We start from the raw sequence: 27,992 nt of genomic DNA, 5'->3' as shown, positions 1-27,992 counted from the left end.
AAATTAAAAGACATTTACTCTTTGGAAGGAAAGTTATGACCAACCTAAACAGCATATTAAAAAACAGAGACATTACTTTGCCAACAAAGGTCCGTCTAGTCAAGGCTATGATTTTTCCAGTGGTCATGTATGGATGTGAGAGTTGGACTGTGAAGAAAGCTGAGCACTGAAGAATTGATGTTTTTGAACTGTGGTATTGGAGAAGACTCTTGAGAGTCCCTTGGACTGCAAGGAGATGCAACCAGTCCATTCTGAAGGAGATCAGTCCTATGTGTAAAGGAGATCATTGGAAGGACTGATACTGAAGCTGAAACTCCAATACTTTGGCTACCTGATGCGAAGAGCTGACCCATTGGAAAAGACCCTGATGCTGGGAAAGATTGAGGGCAGGAGGAGAAGGGGACAACAGAGGATGAGATGGTTGGATGGCATCACCGACTCAATGGACGTGAGTCTCAGTGAACTCTGGGAGTTGGTGATGGACAGGGGGGCCTGGTGTGCTGCGGTTCATGGGGTTGCAAAGAGTCAGACATGACTGAGCAACTGAACTGAACTGAAAGAATATAATAAAATATTTAAATAAGATAATAATACAAATCCTACACAAGCTTTTTCAGAAAAGAATAAGGAATAGTTCCAACTTTCTTTATGAAACCCACATTATCCTGATTCAGAAGCCACACAAAAACTTAAAGGAATAATACAGACATATATATCATATACATAAACACAAACTATTAGCAAAGTGAATCCAGAAATATATAAAAAGAATAACAAATGTGTACAAGTGGAATTTACCTCAAGAATGTCAAGTTGATTTAACATTTAAAAAGATCATTTGATGCAGTTTACATAGTCACAGATTAAAACAGAAAAGTCATATAATCAAATGAGTAGATATGGAAAAATATTTGACAAAATACAAAATTTATTTATGATATAAACTCATAAAACTAGGAATAAATGGGAGCTTCTTCAACCTAAGAAAGTATATGAAACAAAGTTTTTTATATGTAAAAAAACTACAGAAGAATGTCATTCTTAATGATAAAGATAAGATCTTAAAAATCAGTACAAAAGGCAAGACTATTCATTCTTACATATGTTCAATATTAGTATTCTTATCTAGAAAGTTGACAATAATTAAATGTGACACTTATACATATACACATATAAGTAAAAAGCATACAGATAAGAAAAGCAGAAGTAAAACTTTATTTTCTTATTATCTAGTTGGAGAAAACCTTAAGGAATATATAAATTCCTGATAGAATTCATAAGTGATTTTTGGCTGTCAAAGGGTAAGGGATCAATAATCAAGGCTCAATTGTTTTTCTATATGTGAGCAACACAGATGAAATATTTAATTTGAATATATTCTTAATTGTATCTTCCTTGTAGCTCAAAGCTCCCTGGTGGTTCAGCGGTTAAAGCGTCTGCCTGGAATGTGGGCGACCCAGGTTCGATCCCTGGGTCGGGAAGATCCCCTGGAGAAGGAAATGGCAACCCACTCCAGTACTCTTGCCTGGAGAATCCCATGGATGGAGGAGCCTGGTAGGCTACAGTCCATGGGGTCGCAAAGAGTCGGACACGACTGAGCGACTTCACTTCACTTCCTTGTAGCTCAGCTTGTAAAGAATCTGCCTGCAGTGTGGGATACCTGGGTTCGATCCCTGGGTTGGGAAGATCTCCTGGAGAAGGGAAAGGCTACCCACTCCAGTATTCTGTCCTGGAGAATTCCATTGGCTTTATTGTCCATGGGCTTGCAAAGAGTTGGACACGACTGAGTGACTTTCACTTTCACTTAATTGTATCTAAAAACATGAAATACTTTCATTTAGTCCTAATAGGATATTTATAAGACTATGCACTGAAAATAACTACCAGGAGTTATTAAAGAAGATCTAAATCTAAGGAGAAATACACCATAGTCATGAAGCAAAGATATTGTATTAGTAAAAAAATCACTTACTGAACTTCCCTGTTGGCATAGTGGATAAGAATCTGCCTGCTAGCACTGTTTATAATAGCCAGGACATGGAAGCAACCTAGATGCCCATCAGCAGATGAATGGATAAGAAAGCTGTGGTACATATACACAATGGAGTATTACTCAGCCATTAAAAAGAATTCATTTGAATCAGTTCTAATGAGGTGGATGAAACTGGAGCCTATTATACAGAGTGAAGTAAGCCAGAAAGAAAAACACCAATACAGTATACTAACACATATATATGGAATTTAGAAAGATGGTAACAATAACCCTGTGTACGAGACAACAAAAGAGACACTGATGTATAGATCAGTCTTATGGACTCTGTGGGAGAGGGAGAGGGTGGGTAGATTTGGGATAATGGCATTGAAACATGTATAATATCATGTATGAAACGAGTCGCCAGTCCAGGTTTGATGCACGATACTGGATGCTTGGGGCTGGTGCACTGGTACGACCCAGAGGGAGGGTATGGGGAGGGAGGAGGGAGGAGCGTTCAGGATGGGGAACACAGGTATACCGGTGGCGGATTCGTTTCGATATTTGGCAAAACTAATACAATATTGTAAAGTTTAAGAAAAAAAAAAAAAAGAATCTGCCTGCCAATGTAGGGGAGACTGGTTCAGTCTCTTGTCCAGGAAGATTCCACATGCTGTGGAGCAACTAAGCCCATGTGCCACAACTACGGAGCCTGCATGCTGCAATTACTGAAACCCATGAGTCTAGAGCCTGTGCGATGCAGCAAGAGAAGCCACTGCAACGAGATGCCCATGCACCACAACTAAAGAGTAGCCCTTGCTCTACACAACTAGAAAGCCCACACACAGCAACTAAGATCCAGCACAACCAAAAATTAAAATAAATAAATAAAAGAAGTCATGCTCAGTGGCTCAGTTTTGTCCAACTCTTTGTGACCCCATGGACTGTACCCCTCCAGGCTCTTCTGTCCATGGAATGTTCCAGGCAAGAATACTGGAGTGGGTTGCACTGACCCAGGGATTGAACCCGTGCCTCCTGTACCTCCTTCATTCTTTACCATTGAGCTCACCTGGGAGCTAAATAAACCACTATTTCCCAAAATTAACAAATAGATTCAATGCCCTCCAAATCACTATCTTGGCATGAAGTTTCAAGTAATATAAAATATTCTTTTGAAACTTATATGAAAATGCAAAGTACTTATAAAGAATCAAATAATTTAAAAAAAAGCAAACCAAAATTAGAATGCTCATACTGGCTAGTATTAAGACTTTAAAGCTAGGTACTCAGTACAATGTAGTATTGGCATAAGGGTACATATCTATATATACCTATATGTATAAATGAAAGTGAAGTCGCTCAGTCTTGTCTGACTCTTTGCAAACCCATGGACTGTAGCCTACCAGGCTTCTCTGTCCATGGGATTTTCCAGGCAAGAGTACTGGAGTGGGTTGCCATTTCCATCTCCAGGGGATCTTCCCAACCCAGGGATTGAACCTGGGTCTTCCATGTTGTAGGCAGATGCTTTACCATCTGAGCCACCAATAAACCCTGGGAGATAGTGAAGGACAAGGAAGCCTGGCATGCTGCAGTCCATGGGGTCACAAAGAATTGAACACAACTTAGTAACTAAACAACAACAACAACAACAAATCAGTGGAACAGTGGAAGAGAGCAGATCCCAGAAATAGGTACACGTATATATCAACAATTTATTTTCAAAGATATAAAAGACAATTCTATGGTAAGGGTAGTCTTTTTTCAAAACATGGTGTTCAAACAACTGGACATTAAATTACAAAAAAAATCTCAACTCTTCCCTCACAGGTACAAAAAATTAACTTCAAATGGAACTAGACCTAAATATATAATTTCTGGAAGAAATATAAGGAAGTCTTTGCTATTTTGTGATAGGCAAATTTTTTTAGGCAAGTTCTTAAAGGCATGGACCATAAAAGAATATACATGATAAATTGGATTTTATGAAAATTGAAACCCTCCTTTTTTCCAAGGGTTAAAAAATGAAAAGCCAAGCCATAATCCTGGGCACAATATTGGCAATACACATATCTGAGAAAAGGCTTGTATTCAGACTATCTAAAGAATGCTTATAACTCAGTAAGATGAATTAGCTTGTTTTAGGAAGGGCAAAAGATTTAAACACTATATAAAGATATTCAGTAGCTAATAAATACACACAGGGAAATGCAATATTGAGAATAGTATAGAGGTTCCTTAGCAAACTAAAAACAGCTACCCTATGACCTTGCAGTTCCACTCCTGGGCATACATCTGGAGATAAACATTATTCAAAAGGATACATACACCCCAGTGTTCATTGTAGCACTCTTTACAATAGCCAAGACATGGAAGCAACCTAAATGCCCATAGACAGAGGAATGGATAAAGAAGATGTGGTACATATATACAATGGAATATTTCTCAGGCATTAAAAAGAATGAAATAATGCCATTTGCAGCAACATGGATGGTCGTAGAGAGTGTCATATTGAGTGAAGTCGGACAGAGAAAGAGAAAAATCTTATGACACTCTTTATATGTGGAATCTAAAAAGAAATGATAAAAATGAACTTACAAAACAGAGACTCACAGACTTAGAAAACAACTTATGGTTGCCAGGGGGAAGGGATAGTTAGTATTTTGGGAAGATCATGTACACACTGCTGCTGCTGCTGCTCCTAAGTTGCTTCAGTTGTGTCCAACTCTGTGCAACCCCACAGACAGCAGCCCACCATGCTCCTCTGTCCCTGGGGTTTTCAAGGCAAGAATACTGGAGTGGGTTGCCATTTCCTCCTCCAATGCATACATGCATGCTAAATCGCTTCAGTCATGTCCAACTCTGTGCAACCCTATGGACAGCAGCTCACCAGGCTCTTCTGTCCAGGAAATTCTCTAGGCAAGAATACTGGAGTGGCTTGCCATTTCCTTCTCCACATGTACACATTCAGTTCGGTTCACTTCAGTCGCTCAGTCATGTCTGACTGTTTGCGACCCCATGAATCGCAGCACGCCAGGCCTCCCTGTCCGTCACCAACTCCCGGAGTTCACTCAGACTCACATCCATTGAGTCAGTGATGCTATCCAGCAATCTCATCGTCTGTTGTCCCCTACTCCTCCTGCCCCCAGTCCCTCCCAGCATCAGAGTCTTCTCCAATGAATCAACTCTTCGCATGACGTGGCCAAAGTACTGGAGTTTCAGCTTTAGCATCATTCCTTCTAAAGAAATCCCAGGGCTGATCTCCTTCAGAATGGACTGGTTGGATCTCCTTGCAGTCCAAGGGACTCTCAAGAGTCTTCTCCAACACCACAGTTCAAAAGCATCAATTCTTTGGTGCTCAGCCTTCTTCACAGTCCAACTCTCACATCCATACATGACCACAGGAAAAACCATAGCCTCGACTAGATGGACCTTTGTTGGCAAAGTAATGTCTCTGCTTTTGAATATGCTATCTAGGTTGGTCATAACTTTCCTTCCAAGGAGTAAGCGTCTTTTAATTTCATGGCTGCAATCACCATCTGCAGTGATTTTGGAGCCCCAAAAAATAAAGTCTGACACTGTTTCCACTGTTTCCCCATCTATTTCCCATGAAGTGATGGGACAAGATGCCATGATCTTCATTTTCTGAAAGTTGAGCTTTAAGCCAACTTTTTCACTCTCTGCTTTCACTTTCATCAAGAGGCTTTTTAGTTCCTCTTCACTTTCTGCCATAAGGGTGGTGTCATCTGCATATCTGAGGTTATTGATATTTCTCCTGGCAATCTTGATTCCAGCTTGTGCTTCTTCCAGCCCAGCATTTCTCATGATGTACTCTGCATAGAAGTTCAATAAGCAGGGTGACAATATACAGACTTGACGTACTCCTTTTCCTATTTGGAACCAGTCTGTTGTTCCATGTCCAGTTCTAACTCTTGCTTCCTGACCTGCATATAGGTTTCTCAAGAGGCAGGTCAGGTGGTCTGGTATTCCTATCTCTTTCAGAATTTTCCACAGTTTATTGTGATCCACACAGTCAAAGGCTTTTGCATAGTCAATAAAGCAGAAATAGATGTTTTTCACACTGCTATATTTTAAATGGGTAACCAAAAAGGGCCTATTGCATAGCACATGAAATTCTGCTCAATGTTATATGCTAGCCTTGATGGAAGAGAGGTTTAGGGGAGAATAGATACATGTATATAAATGGCTGAGTCCCTTCACTGTTTACCTTAAACTATCATAACATTGTTAACCGGCTATGCTCCAATACAAAATAAGATGCTTAAAGTTCGGAAAAAAGTCACAATGATATTTTACAATAGAAAACTTCTAAAAATCTAAATTTCTTTTAACTTTCATTGCCAGAAAAATATTTACAGTGTTACACATGGGTCTTATTCTGAAAGTATGAGATATTATATAATTTTATCTCTAACATATTTCATCCCAGACTATTCTTAATTTTAACATACTGCCCAGTGTTGAGGCTTTTTTGAAGGAACTCAAATACATTTGTATCACATTGTAGAAATAATATTTACTGACCTTTTGTAGGCAGCAGTTACTCCAGCAACAGCTCCATCTTAGAGCTTTATGCAGAGTAATGACATCACATCCTACATTATCATAAATTGTCATTGTAAAAGGCCTTGAAGGTCCACAGAGGTGTCTGATGAAACAATTACTTTTCTCTTCTGCAAAGTAAAGTCGTTGTCCTTGATTATTCATGACATCATATGTTTTATTAGTTTCAAAAGGACTGAATACTAAAGAATGAAATAAAATGATGATTATGAATAATACTGATATGATTTGTATAAACTGCATACCAAATTATGCTCAAATACAAATAAGTTGCATAATGTTGAGTAAGAAACCCCTTGGCTTTAAGCAATGTTCTTCACTACTTTCTTAGTTTCCCCATATAGAAAAATAAAAGAGATGGTAGCTGTTCTCTGGTTCCTTTTATGCTAAAATTCCATGCACAGCATTTCATTTTTGAAGTTCAGAGAAATTAACCTGTAACTATAGGTTTTTGATCTGATCTGATAGGTTTTGAGTTACTTAAAAAAAAATTGCTCCTCTCCAGTTTTCCTTCCTATAGGTCATGAAAATGACTTTATTAGTCTTCAATCTGGCTAATAGAAACCAAGCAAAAATATTTCACTTAAATTACGGGAGACAGTGAGCACTCTCATATATTGTCCACATAAGATAATGAATTCACCTTTTTTTTTTTGCAAGAAAATGGAAATATTATCTTCGTCCTAATAATCTTACTCCTATGATCACACAAAAATTTCTAAAATTTTAAAAATTGCTCTCTGTACCAAATATTCACTACTACACAACTTAGAAAAAATAAGATGGAAGCAAAGTCAATATTTAACAACAAAAGGTAATATGTATTATCCCTTCTTGAGAATTATTGGGTAACTATTTGAAATGCTGGGTTACACTATGGTAACTGCAAAACAACAATCTTTAATAGATATACACTCAGAAAAGGAAAAGAAACTCCAAACACAATACTAAAGATAGTCATCAAAGCACAAGAGAACAAAAGAGAAAATGAAGAAAAAGATCTACAAATCCAAGACAATTGAAAGAATGTCATTAGGAACATATTCATCAATGATTACCTTAAGTGTAAGTGGACTGAATGTTCTAACAAAAAAACCTAGACTGGCTGAATGGATACAAAACCAGGAGGACTCATATATTTTCTACCTAAAAATGACTCCTTTCAGATGTAGAGACACATACAGATTGAAAGTGAGGGGATGGAAAAAAGTAGTCCACAGAAATAGAAATCAAACGAATACTGAAATAGCAATCAATACTTATATCAGACAAAATAGACTTTAAACACTGTTAGAAGAGACAAAGAAGGATGATACATAATAATCAAGGGATCAATTCAAGAAGAAAATATTGTAAATATGTATGCACCCAACATAGAAGTACCTCAATATATAAGGCAAATATTAACAGACATAAAAGGAGAAATGAACAGTTACAACATAATAATTTGGGGAACTTTAGCATCCCACTTACATCAATGAACAGATCATCCAGATAGAAAAATCAGTAAAAAAACAGAGGCCTTAAATGACACACTAGACCAGACAGATTTAACTGAGCATTCCAGCATTCTGCTGCCAAAGCAGCAAATACACATTCTTTTCAAGTGCACATGGAGCATTATCCGGGGTAAATCACAAGATGGGCCACAAAGCAAGGCTTCATAAATTCAAGAAAATTGAAATCATATGAAGCATCTTCTCCTTCCACAACAATATGAGGCTAGAAATCAACTACAAGGGAAAAAGAAAAAAAAAAAAAAGGGCAAAAAAGACAAACCCATGGAGGCTAAATGATATGCTACTAAACATTCAATGGATTATTGAAGAAATCAAAGAGGAAATTTAAAAAATACCTAGCGATAAATGAAAACACAACAATCCAAATCTATGGGCTGCAACAAAAGTATTTCTGAAAGACCAGTTTATAACTTTAAAATCTTACCTAAGGAAATAAGAAAAATCTCAAATAAACAACCTAACATTATGCCTAAAGCAACTAGAGAAAGAATAACAAACAAAACCCAAAGTTAGTTTAAGGAAAGGAATCATAAATATAAAAGCAGAAATAGAAGAGACTGAAGGGCAACAGAAAAAAAATCACTGAAACTAAAAGCTGGTTCTTAAAAAAGATAAAATTGGTACACCTTTAACCAGACTCATCGAAAAAAAAAGGCCCAAATCAGTAAAATCAGAAATGAATAAGAAGTTACAGCCTAAACCACTGAAATACAAAGGATTAAAAAAGACTAGTATAAGTAACTATATGCCAATAAAACGGATACTCTAGGAGAAATGGACAAATTCTGAGAAAGATACAATCTCAGACTGAACCAAGAAGGAATAGAAAATATTGAATCAGTAATTTAAAAACTCCCAACAAACAAAATTCAAGACCAGATGGATTCACAGGTGAATTCTACCAAACATTTAGAGAAGATTTAACTAATTCTGAAATTAATCCAAAAAAACTGCGGAGAAACGAACACTTTTGAAACCACTCTAAAAGGCCACAATCACCCTGATACCAAAGATATCGCACACACACACAAAATTACAGGTATCACTGATGAATATAGATGTAAAATCATCAATAATATACTAGCAAACTGATTGCAACAATACATTAAGAGGATCATACACCATAAACATGTGGGTTTTACCCCAAGTTTGCAATGATTTTTCAATATCTGCTGCTCGTTAAGTGTGATACACCACATTAATAAATTAAAAAATAAAACTCACATGATCATCTCAATAGAGGCAGAAAATGCTTTTAATAAAATTCAATATCCATTTATTATAAAAATTCTTCAGAAAGTGGGCATAGAGGGAATATGAAAGTGAAAGTGTTAGTTGCTAAGTCATGTCCAACTCTTTGTGACCCTATGGACTGTAGCCTGCTAGGATCCTCTGTTCATGGAATTCCCAGGAAAAGAATACTGGAGTGGGTAGCTATTCCCTTCTCCAGAGATCTTCCTGATCCAGAGATATAACCTGGTATTGAGAGGGTAATAGGCAGGAAGTCCAGGGGTCTCCAAACGGAGGAAATAGCCTGCAAGTGTCAGACATTTTTATCTCTCTTAAGCGGCAGGAGGAAACAAACTGGCAATATTTTTTCCTTCTCTATACAAATTTAAAAGGAGGTTTCTTTTAAAATACTGTATTGTCATAATGACACCTGATCTCACCTGAAATTAACTATTCTCAAACCTAGAGATAACCAATGCATTTCTCCTATGGAAATGTTTATCTTCAGTACAGTTCATTTCAGTCGCTCAGTCGTGTCCGACTCTGCGACCCCATGAATCGCAGCACGCCAGGCCTCCCTGTCCATCACCAAATCCCGGAGTTCACGCAGACTCACGTCCATCGAGTCAGTGATGCCATCCAGCCATCTCATCCTCTGTCGTCCCCTACTCCTCCTGCCCCCAATCCCTCCCAGCATCAGTCTTTCCATGAGTCAACTCTTCGTATGAGGTGGCCAAAGTACTGGAGTTTCCACTTTAGCGTCAGTCCTTCCAAAGAAATCCCAGGGCTGATCTCCTTCAGAATGGACTGGTTGGATCTCCTTGCAGTCCAAGGGACTCTCAAGAGTCTTCTCCAACACCACAGTTCAAAAGCATCAATTCTTCGGCGCTCAGCCTTCTTCACAGTCCAACTCTCACATCCATACATGACCACAGGAAAAACCATAGCCTTGACTAGATGAACCTTTGTTGGCAAAGTAATGTTTCTGCTTTTGAATATGCTATCTAAGTTGGTCATAACTTTCCTTCCAAGGAGTAAGCGTCTTTTAATTTCATGGCTGCAGTCACCATCTGCAGTGATTTTGGAGCCCCCCAAAATAAAGTCTGACACTGTTTCCACTGTTTCCCTATCTATTTCCCATGATGTGATGGGACCAGATGCCATGGTCTTCGTTTTCTGAATGTTGAGCTTTAAGCCAACTTTTTAACTCTCCACTTTCACTTTCATCAAGAGGCTTTTGAGTTCCTCTTCACTTTCTGCCATAAGGGTGGTGTCATCTGCATATCTGAGGTTATTGATATTTCTCCCGGCAATCTTGATTCCAGCTTGTGTTTCTTCCAGTCCAGCATTTCTCATGATGTACTCTGCATATAAGTTAAATAAGCAGAGTGACAATATACAGCCTTGACATACTCCTTTTCCTATTTGGAACCAGTCTGTTGTACCATGTCCAGTTCTAACTGTTGCTTCCTGACCTGCATACAGATTTCTCAAGAGGCAGGTCAGGTGGTCTGGTATTCCTATCTCTTTCAGAATTTTCCACAGTTTATTGTGATCCACACAGTCAAAGGCTTTGGCATAGTCAATAAAGCAGAAATAGATGTTTTTTCTGGAACTCTTGCTTTTTCCATGATCCAGCGGATGTTGGCAATTTGATCTCTGGTTCCTCTGCCTTTTCTAAAACCAGCTTGAATATCTGGAATTTCATGGTTCACGTATTGCTGAAGCCTGGCTTGGAGAATTTTGAGCATTACTTTAATAGCATGTGAGATGAGTGCAATTGTGTGGTAGTTTGAGCATTCTTTGGCATTGCCTTTCTTTGAGATTGGAATGAAAACTGACCTTTTCCAGTCCTGTGGCCACTGCTGAGTTTTCCAAATTTGCTGGCATATTGAGTGCAGCACTTTCAAAGCATCATCTTTCAGGATTTGAAATAGCTCAACTGGAATTCCATCACCTCCACTAGTTTTGTTTGTAGTTATGCTTTCTAAGGCCCACATTCCAGGATGTCTGGCTCTAGGTGAGTGATCACACCATCGTGATTATCTTCACTGTGAAGCTCTTTTTTGTACAGTTCTTCTGTGTATTCTTGCCACCTCTTCTTAACATCTTCTGCTTCTGTTAGGTCCATACCATTTCTGTCCTTTATAGAGCCCATCTTTGCATGAAATGTTCCCTTGGTATCTCTAATTTTCTTGAAGAGATATCTAGTCTTTCCCATTCTGTTGTTTTCCTCTATTTCTTTGCATTGATTGCTGAGGAAGGCTTTCTTATCTCTTCTTGCTATTCTTTGGAACTCTGCATTCAGACGCTTATGTCTTTCCTTTTCTCCTTTGCTTTTCACTTCTCTTCTTTTCACAGCTATTTTAAGGCCTCCCCAGACAGCCATTTTGCTTTCTTGCATTTCTTTTCCATGGAGATGGTCTTGATCCCTGTCTCCTGTACAATGTCATGAACCTCATTCCATAGTTCATCAGGCACTCTATCTATCAGATCTAGGCCTTTAAATCTATTTCTCACTTCCACTGTATAATATAAGGGATTTGATTTAGGTCATAGCTGAATGGTCTAGTGGTTTTCCCTACTTTATTCAATTTAAGTCTGAAATTGGCAATAAGGAGTTCATGATCTGAGCCACAGTCAGCTCCTGGTCCTGTTTTTGTGACTGTATAGAGCTTCTCCATCTTTGGCTGCAAAGAATATAATCAGTCTGATTTCGGTCTTGACCATCTGGTGATGTCCATGTGTAGAGTCTTCTCTTGTGTTCTTGGAAGGGGGTGTTTGCTATGACCAGTGCATTTTCTTGGCAAAACTATTAGCCTTTGCCCTGCTTCATTCCATATTCCAAGGCCAAGTTTGCCTGTTACTCCAGGTGTTTCTTGACTTCCTACTTTTGCATTCCAGTCCACTATAATTAAAGGACATCTTTTTTGGGTGTTAGTTCTAAAAGGTCTTGTAGGTCTTCATAGAACCATTCAACTTCAGCTTCTTCAGCATTACTGGTTGGGGCATAGCCTTGGATTACTGTGATATTGAATGATTTGCCTTGGAAACGAACAGAGATCATTCTGTCATTTTTGAGATTGCATCCAAGTACTGCATTTCGGACTCTTTTGTTGATCATGACGGCTACTCCATTTCTTCTGAGGGATTCCTGCCCTCAGTAGCAGATACAATGGTCATCTGAGTTACATTCACCCATTCCAGTCCATTTCAGTTCACTGATTCCTAGAATGTCGACATTCACTCCTGCCATGTCTTGTTTGACCACTTCCAATTTGCCTTGATTCATGGACCTGACATTCCAGGTTCCTATGCAATATTGCTCTTTACAGCATCGGACCTTGCATCTATCACCAGTCACATCCACAGCTGGGTATTGTTTTTGCTTTGTCTCCATCCTTTCATTCTTTCTGGAGTTATTTCTCCACTGATCTCCAGTAGCATATTGGGCACCTACTGACCTGGGGAGTTCCTCTTTCAGTATCCTATCATTTTTCCTTTTCATACTGTTCATGGGGTTCTCAAGGCAAGAATACTGAAGTGGTTTGCCATTCCCTGCTCCAGTGGACCACATTCTGTCAAATCTCTCCACCATGACCCGTCCGTCTTGGGTTGCCCCATGGGCATGGCTTAGTTTAATTGAGTTAGACAATGCTATGGTCCTAGTGTGATTAGATTGACTAGTTTTCTGTGAGTATAGTTTCAGTGTGTCTACCCTCTGATGCCCTCTTGGAACACCTACCATCTTACTTAGGTTTCTCTTACCTTGGGCTCGGGGTATCTCTTCATGGCTGCTCCAGCAAAGCGCAGCCGCTGCTCCTTACCTTGGACGAGGGGTATCTCCTCACTGCCACCCTTTCTGACCTTCAATGAGGGATACCTCTGCTAAAGCAGAGACATTACTTTGCCCACAAAGGTCCATCTAGTCAAGGCTATGGTTTTTCCAGTGGTCATGTATGGATGTGAGAGTTGCACTGTGAAGAAAGCTGAGCACAGAAGAATTGGTGCTTTTGAACTGTGGTTTTGGAGAAGACTCTTGACAGTCCCTTGGACTGCAAGGATATCCAGCCAGTCCATTCTGAAGATCAGCTCTGGGATTTCTTTGGAAGGAATGATGCTAAAGCTGAAACTCCAATACTTTGGCCACCTCATGTGAAGAGTTGACTCATTGGAAAAGACTCTGATGCTGGGAGGGGTTGGGAGCAGGAGGAGAAGGGGGCGACAGAGGATGAGATGGCTGGATGGCATCACTGACTCGATGGACGTGAGTCTGAGTGAACTCTGGCAGTTGGTGATGGACAGAGAGGCCTGGCGTGCTGCGATTCATGGGGTCGCAAAGAGTTGGACATGACTGAGTGACTGAACTGAACTGAACTGATGCTAATATACTATGCATTTACCCCAAACTCTGTCTTCAAGTTGGTTCCGCCTCTTGGCTCAGAACCTACTTGACAAACCAGAATGTTATACTCAGATATTGTCCCCCTCATCTATGTAAACAAAGCTATTTGTATGGTGATCTGTCCTTCTTCAAGATTCAAGTTAATCATTTTATGGCCCAGGATAAATCATTTGGTGCCAAGATTATCCCAAAATGCATCTTATATGTGAGGAGCCTGGTGCCATTCTGTGTTTTAAGACATTCTTTTCTTTCATTAACAGACTGCTAGTGACTATATAACATCCAGCTAAAGACTATCAGGGGAGTACTCTTTCTGCCCGCTTCTGATGCCTATGTCAGAAGCTTTCTCTATTTCCTTTATACTTTAATAAAACTTTATTACTTTTAATAAAACTTTTTTTAAATAAAACTTTTATTACACAAAAGCTCTGAGCGATCAAGCCTCATCTCTGGCCCCAGATAGAATTCTTCTCCAGGGACCAAGAATCCTGTCGTCTTTTTTCATTCAACAACAACCTTTCAGTATCTGGGATAAATGCCATATATGACAAATCCACAGCTACCACAGTAATCAGTGGTAAAGAGGTGAAAACATTTCCTCTAAGATTAGGAACAAGACAAGAATGCACTCTCATAACTTTTATTCAACATATTTATGAGGTCCTAGCTATGACAATCACAGAAGAATAAGAAATAAAAGGAATCCAAACTGGAAAAGAAGAAGTAAAACTATCACTATTTGCTGAAAACATGATGAGAAAACATAGGGAAAATTCTAAGAAAGCTACCAGAAAATTATTAGAGCTCACAATGAATTTGTTGAAGTTGCAGAATACAAAATTTATTTACAGACATCTTTTGCATTTCTGTACACTAACAACAAAAGATCAGACAGAGAATTTAAGGAAATTATCCCATTTATTGTAGCATCAGAAAGCATAAAATACCTAGGCATATACATACCTAAGGAGACAAAAAACCTGTAGTCTGAAAACTAGGATGCTGATGAAGGGAATGAAGATGACACAAACAGATGGAAATATATACAGTGGTTTTGTATTGGAAGAATCAATATTGTTAAAATGACTATACTACAAATTCAGTGCAATCCCTATCAAATATCAATGGCATTTTTTTCCCCACAAAACTAGAACAAAAATAAAATCTCAAAATTTGTATGAAAACAAAAATTACCTCTAATAACTAAAACAATTTTGAGAAAGAAGAATGGAGTTGGAGGAATCAAACTCCCTGATTTCAAACTATACTGCAAAGCTATTGTATTCAAAGCAGTGTAGCACAAAAACAGACATATACATCAATGCAACAGGATGGAAAGCCCAGAAATAAACTGACAGTCAGTTAATCTATAACAAAGAAGGTAAGAATATACAGCGGAAAAAAAGACAGTATTTTCAATAAATGACATTGATAAAACTGAACAGCTATATGTAAAGGAATGAAATTAAAATATTCTCTAACACTATATACAAAAATAAACTCAAAATAGATTAAAGACCTAAATGTAAGATTGGATACTATAAAACTCCTACAGGAAAACATAGGCCGAACCCTCTTTGACATAAATTGTAGCAAGAATTTTTTGGATCTGCCTTCTTCACAGCTAAGGAAACCATAAGCAAAATGCAAAGACAACCTAAGGACTGGGAGAAAATATTTGCAAAGGATGCTACTGACAAGAGATTAAATTTCCAAAATATATGAATGGCTTATACAGCTAAATGTCAAAAAGAACACAATTCAATTAAAAAAGGGGGTGAAGATCCTAATAATCATTTCTCTGAAAGAGACATACAGATAGCTAATAGGCATATGAAAAGATGTTCAATATCACTAATTATTAGAGAAATGCAAACAGAACTACAATGAGGTGTCATCTCACACCTGTCAGAATGGCAAGCATTCAAACATCTATAAATGATAAATCCTGGAAAAGGTGTGGAAAAGAGAAACCCTCTTACACTCTTGGTCAGGGTGTAAATTGGTAGAGCCACTATGGAGAACAGTATGTTGGTTCCTTACAAAGCTAAAAATAGAGTTACTATATGATCTTGCAGTCCCACTCCTTGGCATATATCTGTAGAGAACTCAGCATCACTAATTATTAGAGAGATGTAAATCAAAACCACAATGAAGTATCACCTCATACTAGTCAGAGTAGCCATCATTAGAAAGTCTACAATGACAAATGGAGAGGGTGTGGAAAAAAGGGAACCTTCCTAAATTGTTGGTGGAAATGTAAATTGGTAGAGCCACTTTAAGAGCACCTTAAAAAACTAAAACTAGCACCATATCATCCTGCAATGCCACTCCTGGACATATATTTGGAGAAAACTCTATTTGAAAAGACGTATGAACCTTGGTGTTCATAGCAGCACTATTTACAATAGCCACAACATGGAAGCAAACCTAAATGTATATCAATAGATGACTGAATGAAGGTCATGTGGTGTATATATACAACAGAGATCCTACTCAGCCACAAAATGCCATTTGCAGTAACATGGATAGACATAATCATATTAAGTGAAGTTATTCAGATAAACACAAATAATATATGATATCACTTGATAGGATATCTGAATACATGAAATCTAAAAAATGATACAAATGAACTTACTTTCAAAACAAAACTGGATTCAAAGACATAGAAAATGAAATTATGGTTACCTAAATCGAAAGCAGGGCAGGGATGTGGGAAGAGATAAACTAGGAGTTTGGAATTAACACATTTATACTACTATACATAAAACAGGAAAACAAGATCTTCCTGTACAGCACGGGGAACTATATTCAATATCTTTTATTTCATGGACAATGAGTAAAAATGATTTCAAAAAGCCTCATGAAAGGAATATTTTTTAAAAGGCTTCGGAACAGCTTTATCAGTAGTTTTGCATAGATGGTTATCTTCTGCTTTTCTTAATTTTAAATGTTCTTTAATGAATAGTGTATAATGAATATATGTTGCTCTAATATACATTTAACATTTTGTTTTAATATTGACCTTTGAAACTGTTAGTTACAGTATTTCCCCACTAATCGTTAAAAAGTGAACATATTTCATAAAAAATGAACATAATTATGTCTTCATATTGTACCAACATATTTGGAATGTATTCCTTTTGATTTAATATTCACAGATAGACTATGACTCAAAATTTATGAAAAAAAACTTCTGACTTCCTTTTAAATTTCATTTCCTTTTATGATTAGAAATTACATATGTATGACACAAATTTTAAAATGCAAAGAACATAACATTTAAAATAATTCTTCCTTCTAGGCTTATTCTATTCCTTCTCCTTTCTCCAATTTCATATGCATTCTCCTAGAGAAATCTTAAACATATGCAAAGACTAAATGTATTTTATACACACGCACACACTCACAAATTACACTATGCACTACTGTGTAACTGCTTTTTATAGTCAGCAATGTATCTTGGTACTAAGTTGAGATAAAGGTTAACAATTGAATTCTAAAGGACGGTTTAATTTCTCAGACTAAGGAGTGGATTGGACTCCCCATTACTTTACTTGCATCCTGTTTCTATTCAGAACTCCTGAAGAATTTGAAATCATTGCTTCTCTCAAATACCTATCTTAAGGAATTCAGGATGGGTGGATGTTTTCAGGAAACTGGACCTGCTTTTTGTAAGACTAATGCAGACTAGAATTTTCAGTTATAATCTGGAGTCAATATCTTTCTGCCTCCCTTCCCATGAGAAGACTATGATCATATTCACGTTTGTATCATCCCAAGATCTCCTATACAATCTCCGTATATCTCAAGGTTTAGTTTCCCTCAGACAAAAGAAGCACTTTAATTTATAGGTAGCGGTAGATCTACAGCAAAACAAATTACATATTTAAGAATTACTATATCAGTGCATTTGGTACATACCTTCCAGAAGATCAAAACGTTGACACACGAATAAGTGATTTATCTATTACAGTAGAAAATAAACATATGTGGACTGGAGTAATCAAACTAAATTTAAAGAACATAACAACACTTATATACATTCCTACTTACATTTAGGATATTTAAAGTAATTGATTTATTATCAACAGTTCTAATTTTTTTCTGTCAAATATCATACCTTTATATGAGTCTAAGTGTGGTTTTAATATTTTTTTTACCATAGAAAAAGGGAATGACAAAATATTATCAGATAATCTATAAAGTGTATTCTCTTTGCTCTATTGTTACTGTCTCAACATTATTGTTCACAAAAAAATTTAAATAATTTTATTAAATATATTTTTGAAATTCAGAGAGAAATATCTGTATTGTAATTTAAAGTAAAAAGTTTATTGTAGTTTTTGCCCATATTGAAAAATGACATTAGATTTATATTAGTGTTTGCAACAAATTTACAATTAAGCACTGAAAATGTAAGTAATCTTTTAAAGAAAGAACATGCATACTGTTTCACTTTTAAAAAGTTAAAAAATAAGATGTAGACAGTAATTAGTAATGTGAAATGCCAAAGTTTATTATTCAGAGACAGCACTACAGGAAATTAAATCAGAATTGATGTCACAAAGATAGTAATTCTGTATCATTAAATTTGGTGGAGAATAGATATTTTTCTAATATTAGTGCTCATATTTTACATTCGTAAACCAGGTTTCTACTATCTAAGCATTAGATGAACTGAACAGTCCTTAAATCATTTTTACTTACATTCCCAAAATCCAGGTTCCTGTTTTAAAAAGTAGGTATTTATGTGTAAATAAGTTTACCAGATGATAAATTTATAAAAAAAAAAAACAATGTTTTACCATAGTTGGGCCTTAAGAGACACTGTCTGAACTATTAGGGTCTGCTTATAAGCAGATTCTTTTGAGTAACTATATAATCAGCATGCAGTTCTTGGTTCTATATACGCAGATTCAGCGAATCTCTGACCATGCCCTGTTTATGATCCACAGTTGGTTGTATCTGTGGACACCAAACCACATATTCAGAGGGTGGGCTCTGGGACTTGAGAATCCTGTGGTTTTGGTATCTGCCAGGCTGGTCCTGAAACCAATCCCCCATGGATGCTGAGGGTTGTGCTCAGTCCCTCAGTCATGTCCGACTCTTTGCAACCCCATGAACTGTAGCCTGACAGGACCCTCTGTCAATGGGATTTTCCAGGCAGGAATACTGGAGTGGGTTGCCATTTCTTTCTCCAAAGAAATGACTGTATTTAAATTATGTTTACTGCCTCAATCAGAAACTAAAATAAAATGTAAAATTTTTGAAGTTACAAGTGTAGTATTTTAATCTATAGTAAAAATATTTTCCAGTAACAAATAATATTTTGAAACTATCTAACTTCATATTATTTTCCATCAACTAAATTAAGAAACACACTATTGTACCTGAGTCAAATATTCCAATCCAGGTGGACAGTTGGCTGTTGACCCTGGTGTTTGCATCCAATGTGTCCTGGGTTGTATATTACAAAAAGCCATAATCTAGTTTATATGAATACTCCAGACTGTGACAGATTGGAAAGATTTCTCCTTTTGTCTTCAAAATCTAACATTACAGAAATATTAACATGGTTAGAGGCAGGAATCAACCTCAATTCAGGTTTAGTTTTTCTTCATTTAATGGTAAGCATTAAATTAAATGGTGAACATCATCCATATTTTATTTTTAAAGTGTTCTCAATTGAAATATTTATGGTTTTATTTACAGAATCTCTCAAGGAAAAAAAAAAAAGGAACCTCAAAACTACAAGAAGTCCCCAGTTAATGCAAGAGTAATAAACTGAGTGTAAATTGTTACACATTCCTATGTGGCCTTGATCTATTTCAGTCAGTTCGGTTCAGTAGCTCAGTTGTGTCCGACTTTTTGTGACCCCATGAATCACAGCATGCCAGGCCTCCCTGTCCATCACCAACTCCCGGAGTTCACTCAGACTCACGTCCATCGAGTCAGTGATGCCATCCAGCCATCTCATCCTCTGTCGTCCCCTTCTCCTATCTCTCCCAGCATCAGTCTTTTCCAATGAGTCAACTCTTTGCATGAGGTTATTTAAATAGAATTAAATTTTAGGCTCAGAATCATTTGACAGTGGCTGGATAAACATTTCCCCTCCACTGTTGAGGGATATGTTATGATGGACACGAAGACCTGCATAATTTTATCCTGCATAAAGACCAGATAAACTATTTAAAAATGAGGTTTGGGGTTCTATCTCTAGTGCCATGATTCTAACAAACAGAACAAATATATATGGAATCAAAATTTTCTAACTGGCACTTATTAAATTCTCATTATTCTCTGTATTTTCTTCAGCCTGCATGAGGATTAAATTTATGAAATAAATTTACAAACCCATGCTTCCAGCTCAAAGTTTAAAAAGATGATTCTAATACTGACAATAAACACATTAAAAGTATTGAAGAATTTGCTTACTTTGTTTTGGGGCAAATATATGTTTTACTCTCAGGTATTGATACATTTTAAAAAAACAAACAAGACATCACAACATTAATGTAAGACATGACTATCAGTTGTAGTGAGAGAAAGAGGTATTTTGGAAAAATATTTATTACTGGAAACAAAAGTGAGTTTTAAATAATAGGTTGCAGTCTAAAGAATCAGGCTATGAAATGAGAGTTGACGTAAAGAGAAGTAAAGAAAGGATCCTAGGAAAAGAGGAAAATGCAAACTGAAGAGCTATGTTCTTTCTTTTTTTCTTTCTTCTTCTTTCTTTTTTCTTTTTTTTAGTTTAATTGGGTCACGTAATAGCTATATGTTTAAATTTGGAGATGTCTATAGGATATTTTCCAGAGTGGCTAGTCCATTTTACATTCCTGTTAGCAAAATATGAGCATTCTCATTTCTCTGCATTCTTGTCAGCACTTTTATTGTCTATCTTTTTGATTATAGCCTTTATAATGGGTGTGAAGTTGTATCTCATTGTGGTCTTGATTTACATTATCCTAACTAATGTTTGGAAGAAATGATACTAAAGCTGAAACTCCAGTACTTTGGCCACCTCATGTGAAGAGTTGACTCATTGGAAAAGACTCTGATGCTGGGAGGGATTGGGGGCAGGAGGAGAAGGGGACCACAGAGGATGAGATGGCTGGATGGCAACACCGACTCGATGGACGTGAGTTTGAGTAAACTCCAGGAGTTGGTGATGAACAAGGAGGCCTGCTGCCATTCATGGGGTCGCAAAGAGTCAGATACGACTGAGCGACTGAACTGAACTGAACCTGAACAAATGTTCATAAGCAACTTTTCATGTGTTATTGGCCACTTGTATATCTTCTTTGGAGAACTCTCTCTTTAAATTCTTATGCATTTTTTGCTTATGTTATTGAATACTTGTATTTTTATTGTTGAACTGTGCCAGTTTTTAAATCCCATTATAAAACATAAGATTTGCAAATATTTTCTCCCATTTTGTAGGTTGTCTTTAACTTTCTTGATGATGTCCACTAAGCACAAATGTTTATATTTTGGTGTAGTACAAAATTTTTGTTGTCATTTGCTTGTACAATAGCTGTCATATTTAAGAGATCACTTTTTAGTCCAAAATCAGAATGATTTATTCCTCTGGTTTTTCTAATAGTGTTTTAGCTCTTACATTTGGATCTTTCATCCCTTTAGAGTTAAATTTGGTGTATACTGTGAGGTAGAAGTCCAACTTTTCTTGTACATAGGAATATCTAGTGGTTCCAGCACTATTTGTGGAAGATATTTTTCCCTATTGTTTTGGCATCCTTGTTGAAAATCAGTTGGCCATCAACATGAGGGTGTTTTTCTGGACTCATTCTGTCCCACTGATACATATGCCCACCTTAAGTCAGCTACAGTGTCTTAATTCCTTTAGTTTGTAGTAAGTTTAGAAATGTAGAAGAATGAGTCCTTCAACTTTGTTCCTTCTCCAGATTGCTTTGAGTATTATGGATCCCTTGAGTTTCCACATACATTTTAGGGTAATTTTGTCAGTATCTACAAAAAAGCTACCTGTGATTCTGAGATTCATAGAATCTGTTGATTGTATTAGGAAGTATTGTCATTCTAACAATATCAATACTTCCTATCAATAAACATTAGATGTGTTTCCATTCATTTAGTTCTTTTTCAGTTCTTTCAATAATATTTTCTGATTTTCAGAACTTTGTACATCTTTAAAAAACTATTCCTAAGTATCTTATTTTTGATGCTATTGTAAATAAAATTATTTTCTTATTTTTAGTACAGTTCACTGCAGTTTTATACAACTAAAATTGATTTGATTCAATTATGTTAAGTAATGCAGCTTTACTGAACTTACTTAATTCTAATTTTGCTTTAGTGGAGCCCTTTGGATTTTCTGTCAATACCGTCTACAAATAGAAAAAGTTTTACTTCTTTCTTTCCAATTTACATGTTTTTTATTTCATTTTCTTGCTTACTTGATCAGACTAGAACCTCTAGCATGGTGCTGAGTAGAAGTAGAAGGAATATCTGTGTTTTGTTACTGAATTTATAGGGAAAACAGGCTTTATTTAATATGATGTTATCTGTGGGTTTTGCTTTTCTTTGTTTTGTTTTTGGCAGATGTTATTTACCAGGTTGAGGAATTTTCCTTGTATTCCTAGTTCTTTTATTTTTTTTTTTAGCTCACAAATGGGTGTTTGACTTTTTTTCAAGTGCTTTTGTGTGTCTGTTGAGATGATTATCTCCTTTTGTATTTTATTCTATTTATATGGTGTGTTATATTAACTGATTTCAGTTTCAAATCAACCTTGCATTTCTGAAATAAAGCTTGCTTATCCTTGTTATGTAATTCTTTTTCTATCTTGCTGGATTTGGTTTGCTCATACTTTCTTGGGAATTTTTGTGTTAAATTAATAAAAAAAAACTTTTTGATGTATAGCTTTCTTTTCCTATAATATCTTTGTCTGATTTTACCATCAAAGTAATACTGTTCTCAATAATAATTTGAAAAGAGTATCTCTTGTTGTATGTTTTGAGGAGTTTGTGGAAAACTTGTATTAATTCTTCTTTAAATGTTTGGTAGAATTCACCAAGTAAGTCATCTGGGCCTGGACTTTCTTTGTGTATACCCTCAACACTTTACTTGGAAATCTCCTCAGCTAAATATCCAATTTCATTGGTTACAAATTCTTCTTTTCACGTAACTCCAGGACACAATTCAGCTAGGCATTCTGTCACTCTATAATGAGAACACCCATTCCTCAGGTTTCCAATAACATATTTTGTCATTTATTCCTGTCTCCTCACCAGCAGTGTTTAAATGTACGTATTTCTACCTACAGTCTGGTTATGATAGTATAGGTATTCTCTAAAGTATGTTGTCCTCACTTCCTCCTGAGCCCTCAACATCAGCATCTTAATAACTACATTTCTATTAGCTGTCTGCTAAAGTACCCAGGCTATGAACAGTGGGGTGAATGCATCTTTTATAATTGGAGTTTTTGTCTTTTCTGGATCTATGCCCAGAAGTGAGATTTCTGGATCATACGGTAACTCTATTTTTAGTCTTTAAGGAACCACCATACTGTTTTCCCCAATGGCTGAACCAATTTACATTCCCACCAATAGTGTGGGAGGGTTCACTTTTCTTCACCTTCTCTTCCAGTGTTTATAGCATTATTTTCTTTATCCATGAATCCTCCAGTGAACACTCAGGTTGTTTCCATATCTTGGATATTGTTAATAATACTGCAGTGAAAATGATGCAATAAAATGTTTTGCAAGATGAGTCATAAAACAAGTCTTAGCAAGTTTAAGATTTTAATCATACCATGGATCTTTTCCAAACACAATGGTATGTAGAAATTGATATCAGGAAAAGAACTGAAAAATTCACAAATATATGAAGGTTAAACATGCTCCTGAACAATCAATGGGTCAAAGAAATAATAGGAAAAATAAAAATATATTAAAATATATTAAAATGGAAATAACAGCATAGACAAACTTATGGGAAGCTACATAAAAGTAATAAAAGAAAAGTAGTAAAAAGTATCCATACTGGAAATGATGAAGCAAAACTATCTGTTTATAGATGACATAATCTTACACATAGAAAAGCCTACAAACTACTCCAAATAGTATAAATAGTAAGTGGATTTAGTAAAGTTGCAGGATACAAAGGTGATATACAGAAATCAGTTACATTTATATACACTAACAGCAAACTCTCTGAAAGAGATATTAAAAAAGCAATCCCATTTATACTAATAAAATATTTAGGAATAAATTTTACCAAGGAAATGAAAAGCATGAACCCTTAGAACTATAGGAGTGATGAAACAAGTTGAAGAAGGCACAAATAAATGGAAAAGTAATCCATGTCCACAAAGTGGAAGAATCAGTAGTGTTAAAATGTCCACACCACTCAAAGCAATCTACAGATTCAATACAATCTTAATAAAAATTCTTATGGCATTTCTCAGAAAAGTGGAAAGAACAATCCTAAAATTTTCATGGAACTACAAAAGACACTGAATAGCCAAATCAGTCTTGAGAAGGAACAACAAAGTTGGAGGCATCATGCTTCCTGATTTTAAACTATATTAAAAGCCATAATAATTAAAAAAACATGGTATTGGCATATAAGCAGGGAAGAGTGCCAATATTACTCAATGTAAAATGACAGCCTCATCAATAAATGATTTTGGGAAAGCTATATATACACCTGCAAAAGAATAAAACTGAGTGCTTATACACAACTCACAAAAATTACTCAAAATGAATCAAAGATTTAAATGTAAGGCCTGAAATTATAAAACTTTTAGAAGAAAAAAAAATAGGGGGATAGATTCTTGATACCTTAGAGACATGTACCACAGACTTATCTAACTCAATGGAACTAAGCCATGCCACGTAGGGCCACCCAAGACAAATGGGTCATGGTGGAGGGTTCTGACAAAATGTGGTCCACTGGAGAAGGGAATGGCAAACCACTTCAGTATTTTTGCCTTGAAAACCCCATAAGCAATATGAAAAGGCAAAAAAAATAGGACACAGAAATGAACTCCGCTGGTCAGTAGGTGCCCAATATGCTACAGGAGATCAGTGGAGAAACAACTCCAGAAAGAATGAAAGTATGGAGCCAAAGCAAAAATAACACCCAATTGTGAATGTGGCTGGGATACAAGCAAGGTCCGATGCTGTAAAGAGCAATATTGCATAGGAACCTGGAATGTTATGTCCATGAATCAAGGCAAATTGCAAGTGGTCAAGCAGGAGATGGCAAAAGTGAATGTAGACATTCTAGGAATCAGCGAGCTCAAATGGACTGGAATGGGTGAATTTAACTCAGATGACCATTACATCTACTACTGTGAATCCCTTTGAAGAAATGGAGTAGCCATCATAGTCAACAAAAGAATCTGAAATGCAGTACTTGGATGCAATCTCAAAAATGACAGAATGATCTCTGTTTGGGTCCAAGGCAAATCATTCAATATCACGGTAATCCAAGTCTAGGCCCCAACCAGTAATGCTGAAGAGCTGAAGCTGAACAGTTTTATGAAGACCTACAAGACCTTTTAGAACTAACACCCAAAAAAGATGTCCTTTTCATCATAGGGGACTGGAATGCAAAAGTAGGAAGTTAAGAAACATCTGGAGTAACAGGCAAATTTGGTATTGGAGTACAGAATGAAGCAGGGCAAAGGCTAAAAGAATTTTGCCAAGAGAACACACTGGTCATAGCAAACACCCCCTTCCAATAACACAAGAGAAGACACTACACATGGACATCACTAGATGGCCAACACTGAAATCACATTTATTATATTCTTTGCAGCCAAAGATGGAGAAGCTCTATACAGTCAGCAAAAACAATACCAGGAGCTGACTGTGGCTCAGGTCATGAAGTCCTTATTGCTAAATTCAGACTTAAATTGAAGAAAGTGGGGAAAACCACTAAAACATTCAGGTATGACCTAAATCAAATCCCTTATGATATTACAGTGGAAGTGAGAAATAGACTTAATGGACATGATCTCATAGAATGCCTGATGAATTATGAACAGAGGTTTATGACATTGAACAGGAGACAGGGAGCAACACATTGCCAAGCAAAAGAATGGCAGAAAAGCAAAATGGCTGTCTGAGAAGGCCTTACAAATAGCTGTGAAAAGAAGAGAAGTGAAAAGCAAAGAAGAAAATGAGCAATATATCCATTTGAATGCAGAGTTCCAAAGAATACCGAGGAGAGATAAGCAAGCCATCCTCAGCGATCAATGCAAAGAAATGGAGGAAAACAACAGAATGGGAAAGACTAGAGATCTCTTCAATAAAATTAGAGATTCCAAGGGAACATTTCATGCAAAAATGGGCTCAATGAAGGACAGAAATGGTATGGACCTAAGAAAGCAGAAGATATTAAGAAAAGGTGGCAAGAATACACAGAAGAACTGTACAAAAAAGATCTTCACCTCCCAGATAATCATGATGGTGTGATTACTCACCTAGAGCAAGACATCCTGGAATGTGAAGTCAAGTGGGCCTTAGAAAGCATAACTACAAACAAAGCTAATGGAGTTGATGGAATTCCAGGTGAAATCTTTCAAATCCTAAAAGATGATGCTGTGAAAGTGCTGCACTCAATATTCCAGCAAATTTGGAAAACTCAGCAGTGACCACAGGACTGGAAAATGTCAGTTTTCATTCCAATCCCAAAGAAAGGCAATGCCAAAAAATGCTCAAACTACTGCACAATTGCACTCGTCTCATATGCTAGCAAAGTAATGTTCAAAATTCTACAAGCCAGGCTTCAACAATACAATAATTATGAACTTCCAGATGTAGAAGCTGGTTTTAGAAAAGGCAGAGGAACCAGAGATCAAATTGCCAACATCCGCTGGATCATTGAAAAAGCAAGAGAGTTCCATAAAAACATCTATTACTGCTTAATTGACTATGCTAAAGCCTTTGACTGTGTGGATTACAATAAACTGTGGAAAATTCTGAAAGAGATGGGAGTACCAGACCAACTGACCTGCCTCTTGAGAAACCTATATGCATGTCAGGAAGCAACAGTTAGAATTGGACATGGAACAACAGACTGGTTCCAAATAGGAAAAGGAGTACATCAAGGCTGTATATTGTCACCCTGCTTATTTCACTTATATGCAGAGTACAGCATTAGAAATGCCTAGCTGGATGAAGCACAAGTTGGATTCAAGATTGCTGGGTGAAATATCAATAATCTCAGATATGCAGATGACACCACCCTTATGGCAGAAAGTGAATAAGAACTAAAAAGCCTCTTGATGAAAGTCAAAGAGGAGAGTGAAAAAGTTGGCTTAAAGCTCAACATTCAGAAAACTAAGGTCATGGCATCCAGTCCCATCAGTTCATGGCAAATAGATGGGGAAACAGTGGAACAGTGTCAGATTTTATTTTTGGGGGCTCCAAAATCACTGCATATGGTGATTGCATCCATGAAATTAAAAGACACTTACTCCTTGGAAGGAAAGTTATGACTAACCTAGATAGCATATTAAAAAGCGGAGACATTATTTTGCCAACAAAGGTCCATCTAATCAAGGCTATAGTTTTTCCAGTAGTCATGTATGGATGTGAGAGTTGGTCTCCAAAGAAAGCTGAGCACCAAAGAACTGATTTTTTTGAATTGTGGTACTGGAGAAGTCTCTTGAGAGTCCCTTGAACTGCAAGGAGACCCAACCAGTCAATCTTAAAGGAGATCAGTCCTGAGTTTTCATCGGAAGGATTGATGTTGAAGGTGAAACTCCAATACTTTGGCCACCTGATGTGAAGAGCTGACTCATTGGAAAAGACCCTGATGCTGGGAAGGATTGAGGGCAGGCAGAGAAGGGGCCAATAGAGGATGAGATGGTTGGATGGCCTGACTGACTCAATGGACACGAGTTTGGGTAAAGTCCAGAAGTTGTTGATGGACAGAGAGGCCTCACGCGCTGCAGTCCAGTGGGTCACAAAGAATCAGGTATGACTGAGTGACTAAATTGAGTGAAGTGAAGTATAGAGATACCAAGATATCTAGGCAGTGATATTTTGGGTAAGTTATAAAAGAAAAGGCAACAAAGACTAAGATAAACAAGTGGGACTAAATTAAAGAGATTCTTCATAAGAAAGAAAATGATAATGGAAATGACATCTAACAAATTAGCAGAAAATATTTATAAACCATGTATCTGATAATGAACTAATGTGCAAAAATATATACAGAACTCATACAATTGAACAGAGAAAAGCAAATAATCCAATTTTAAAATGAACAAAGAACTTGAATAGACAT

General features: G+C 36.7%; 1 protein-coding gene across 1 annotated transcript in view; it reads right to left on the bottom strand.

Moving 5' to 3' along the window:
• LOC123466004 (phospholipid scramblase 1-like) overlaps positions 1–27,992 on the bottom strand; it is a 55,738-nt gene that overhangs the window by 20,066 nt on the left and 7,680 nt on the right. The window contains exons 2-4 of the mRNA XM_045166330.1: positions 19,105–19,264; positions 17,636–17,678; positions 6,515–6,735 (exon numbers count right to left, since the gene is read on the bottom strand). Coding sequence (XP_045022265.1) covers positions 6,515–6,735; positions 17,636–17,678; positions 19,105–19,197 — 357 coding nt within the window. The 5' untranslated portion in view covers positions 19,198–19,264. The remainder of the gene's footprint in view (positions 1–6,514; positions 6,736–17,635; positions 17,679–19,104; positions 19,265–27,992) is intronic.

Source organism: Bubalus bubalis, chromosome 1 (assembly GCF_019923935.1).
Source record: "Bubalus bubalis isolate 160015118507 breed Murrah chromosome 1, NDDB_SH_1, whole genome shotgun sequence".
Taxonomy (NCBI): domain Eukaryota; kingdom Metazoa; phylum Chordata; class Mammalia; order Artiodactyla; family Bovidae; genus Bubalus; species Bubalus bubalis.
The sequence above is the reverse complement of the archived record's forward strand: the minus strand, read 5'-3'. Positions and strand labels throughout refer to the sequence as shown.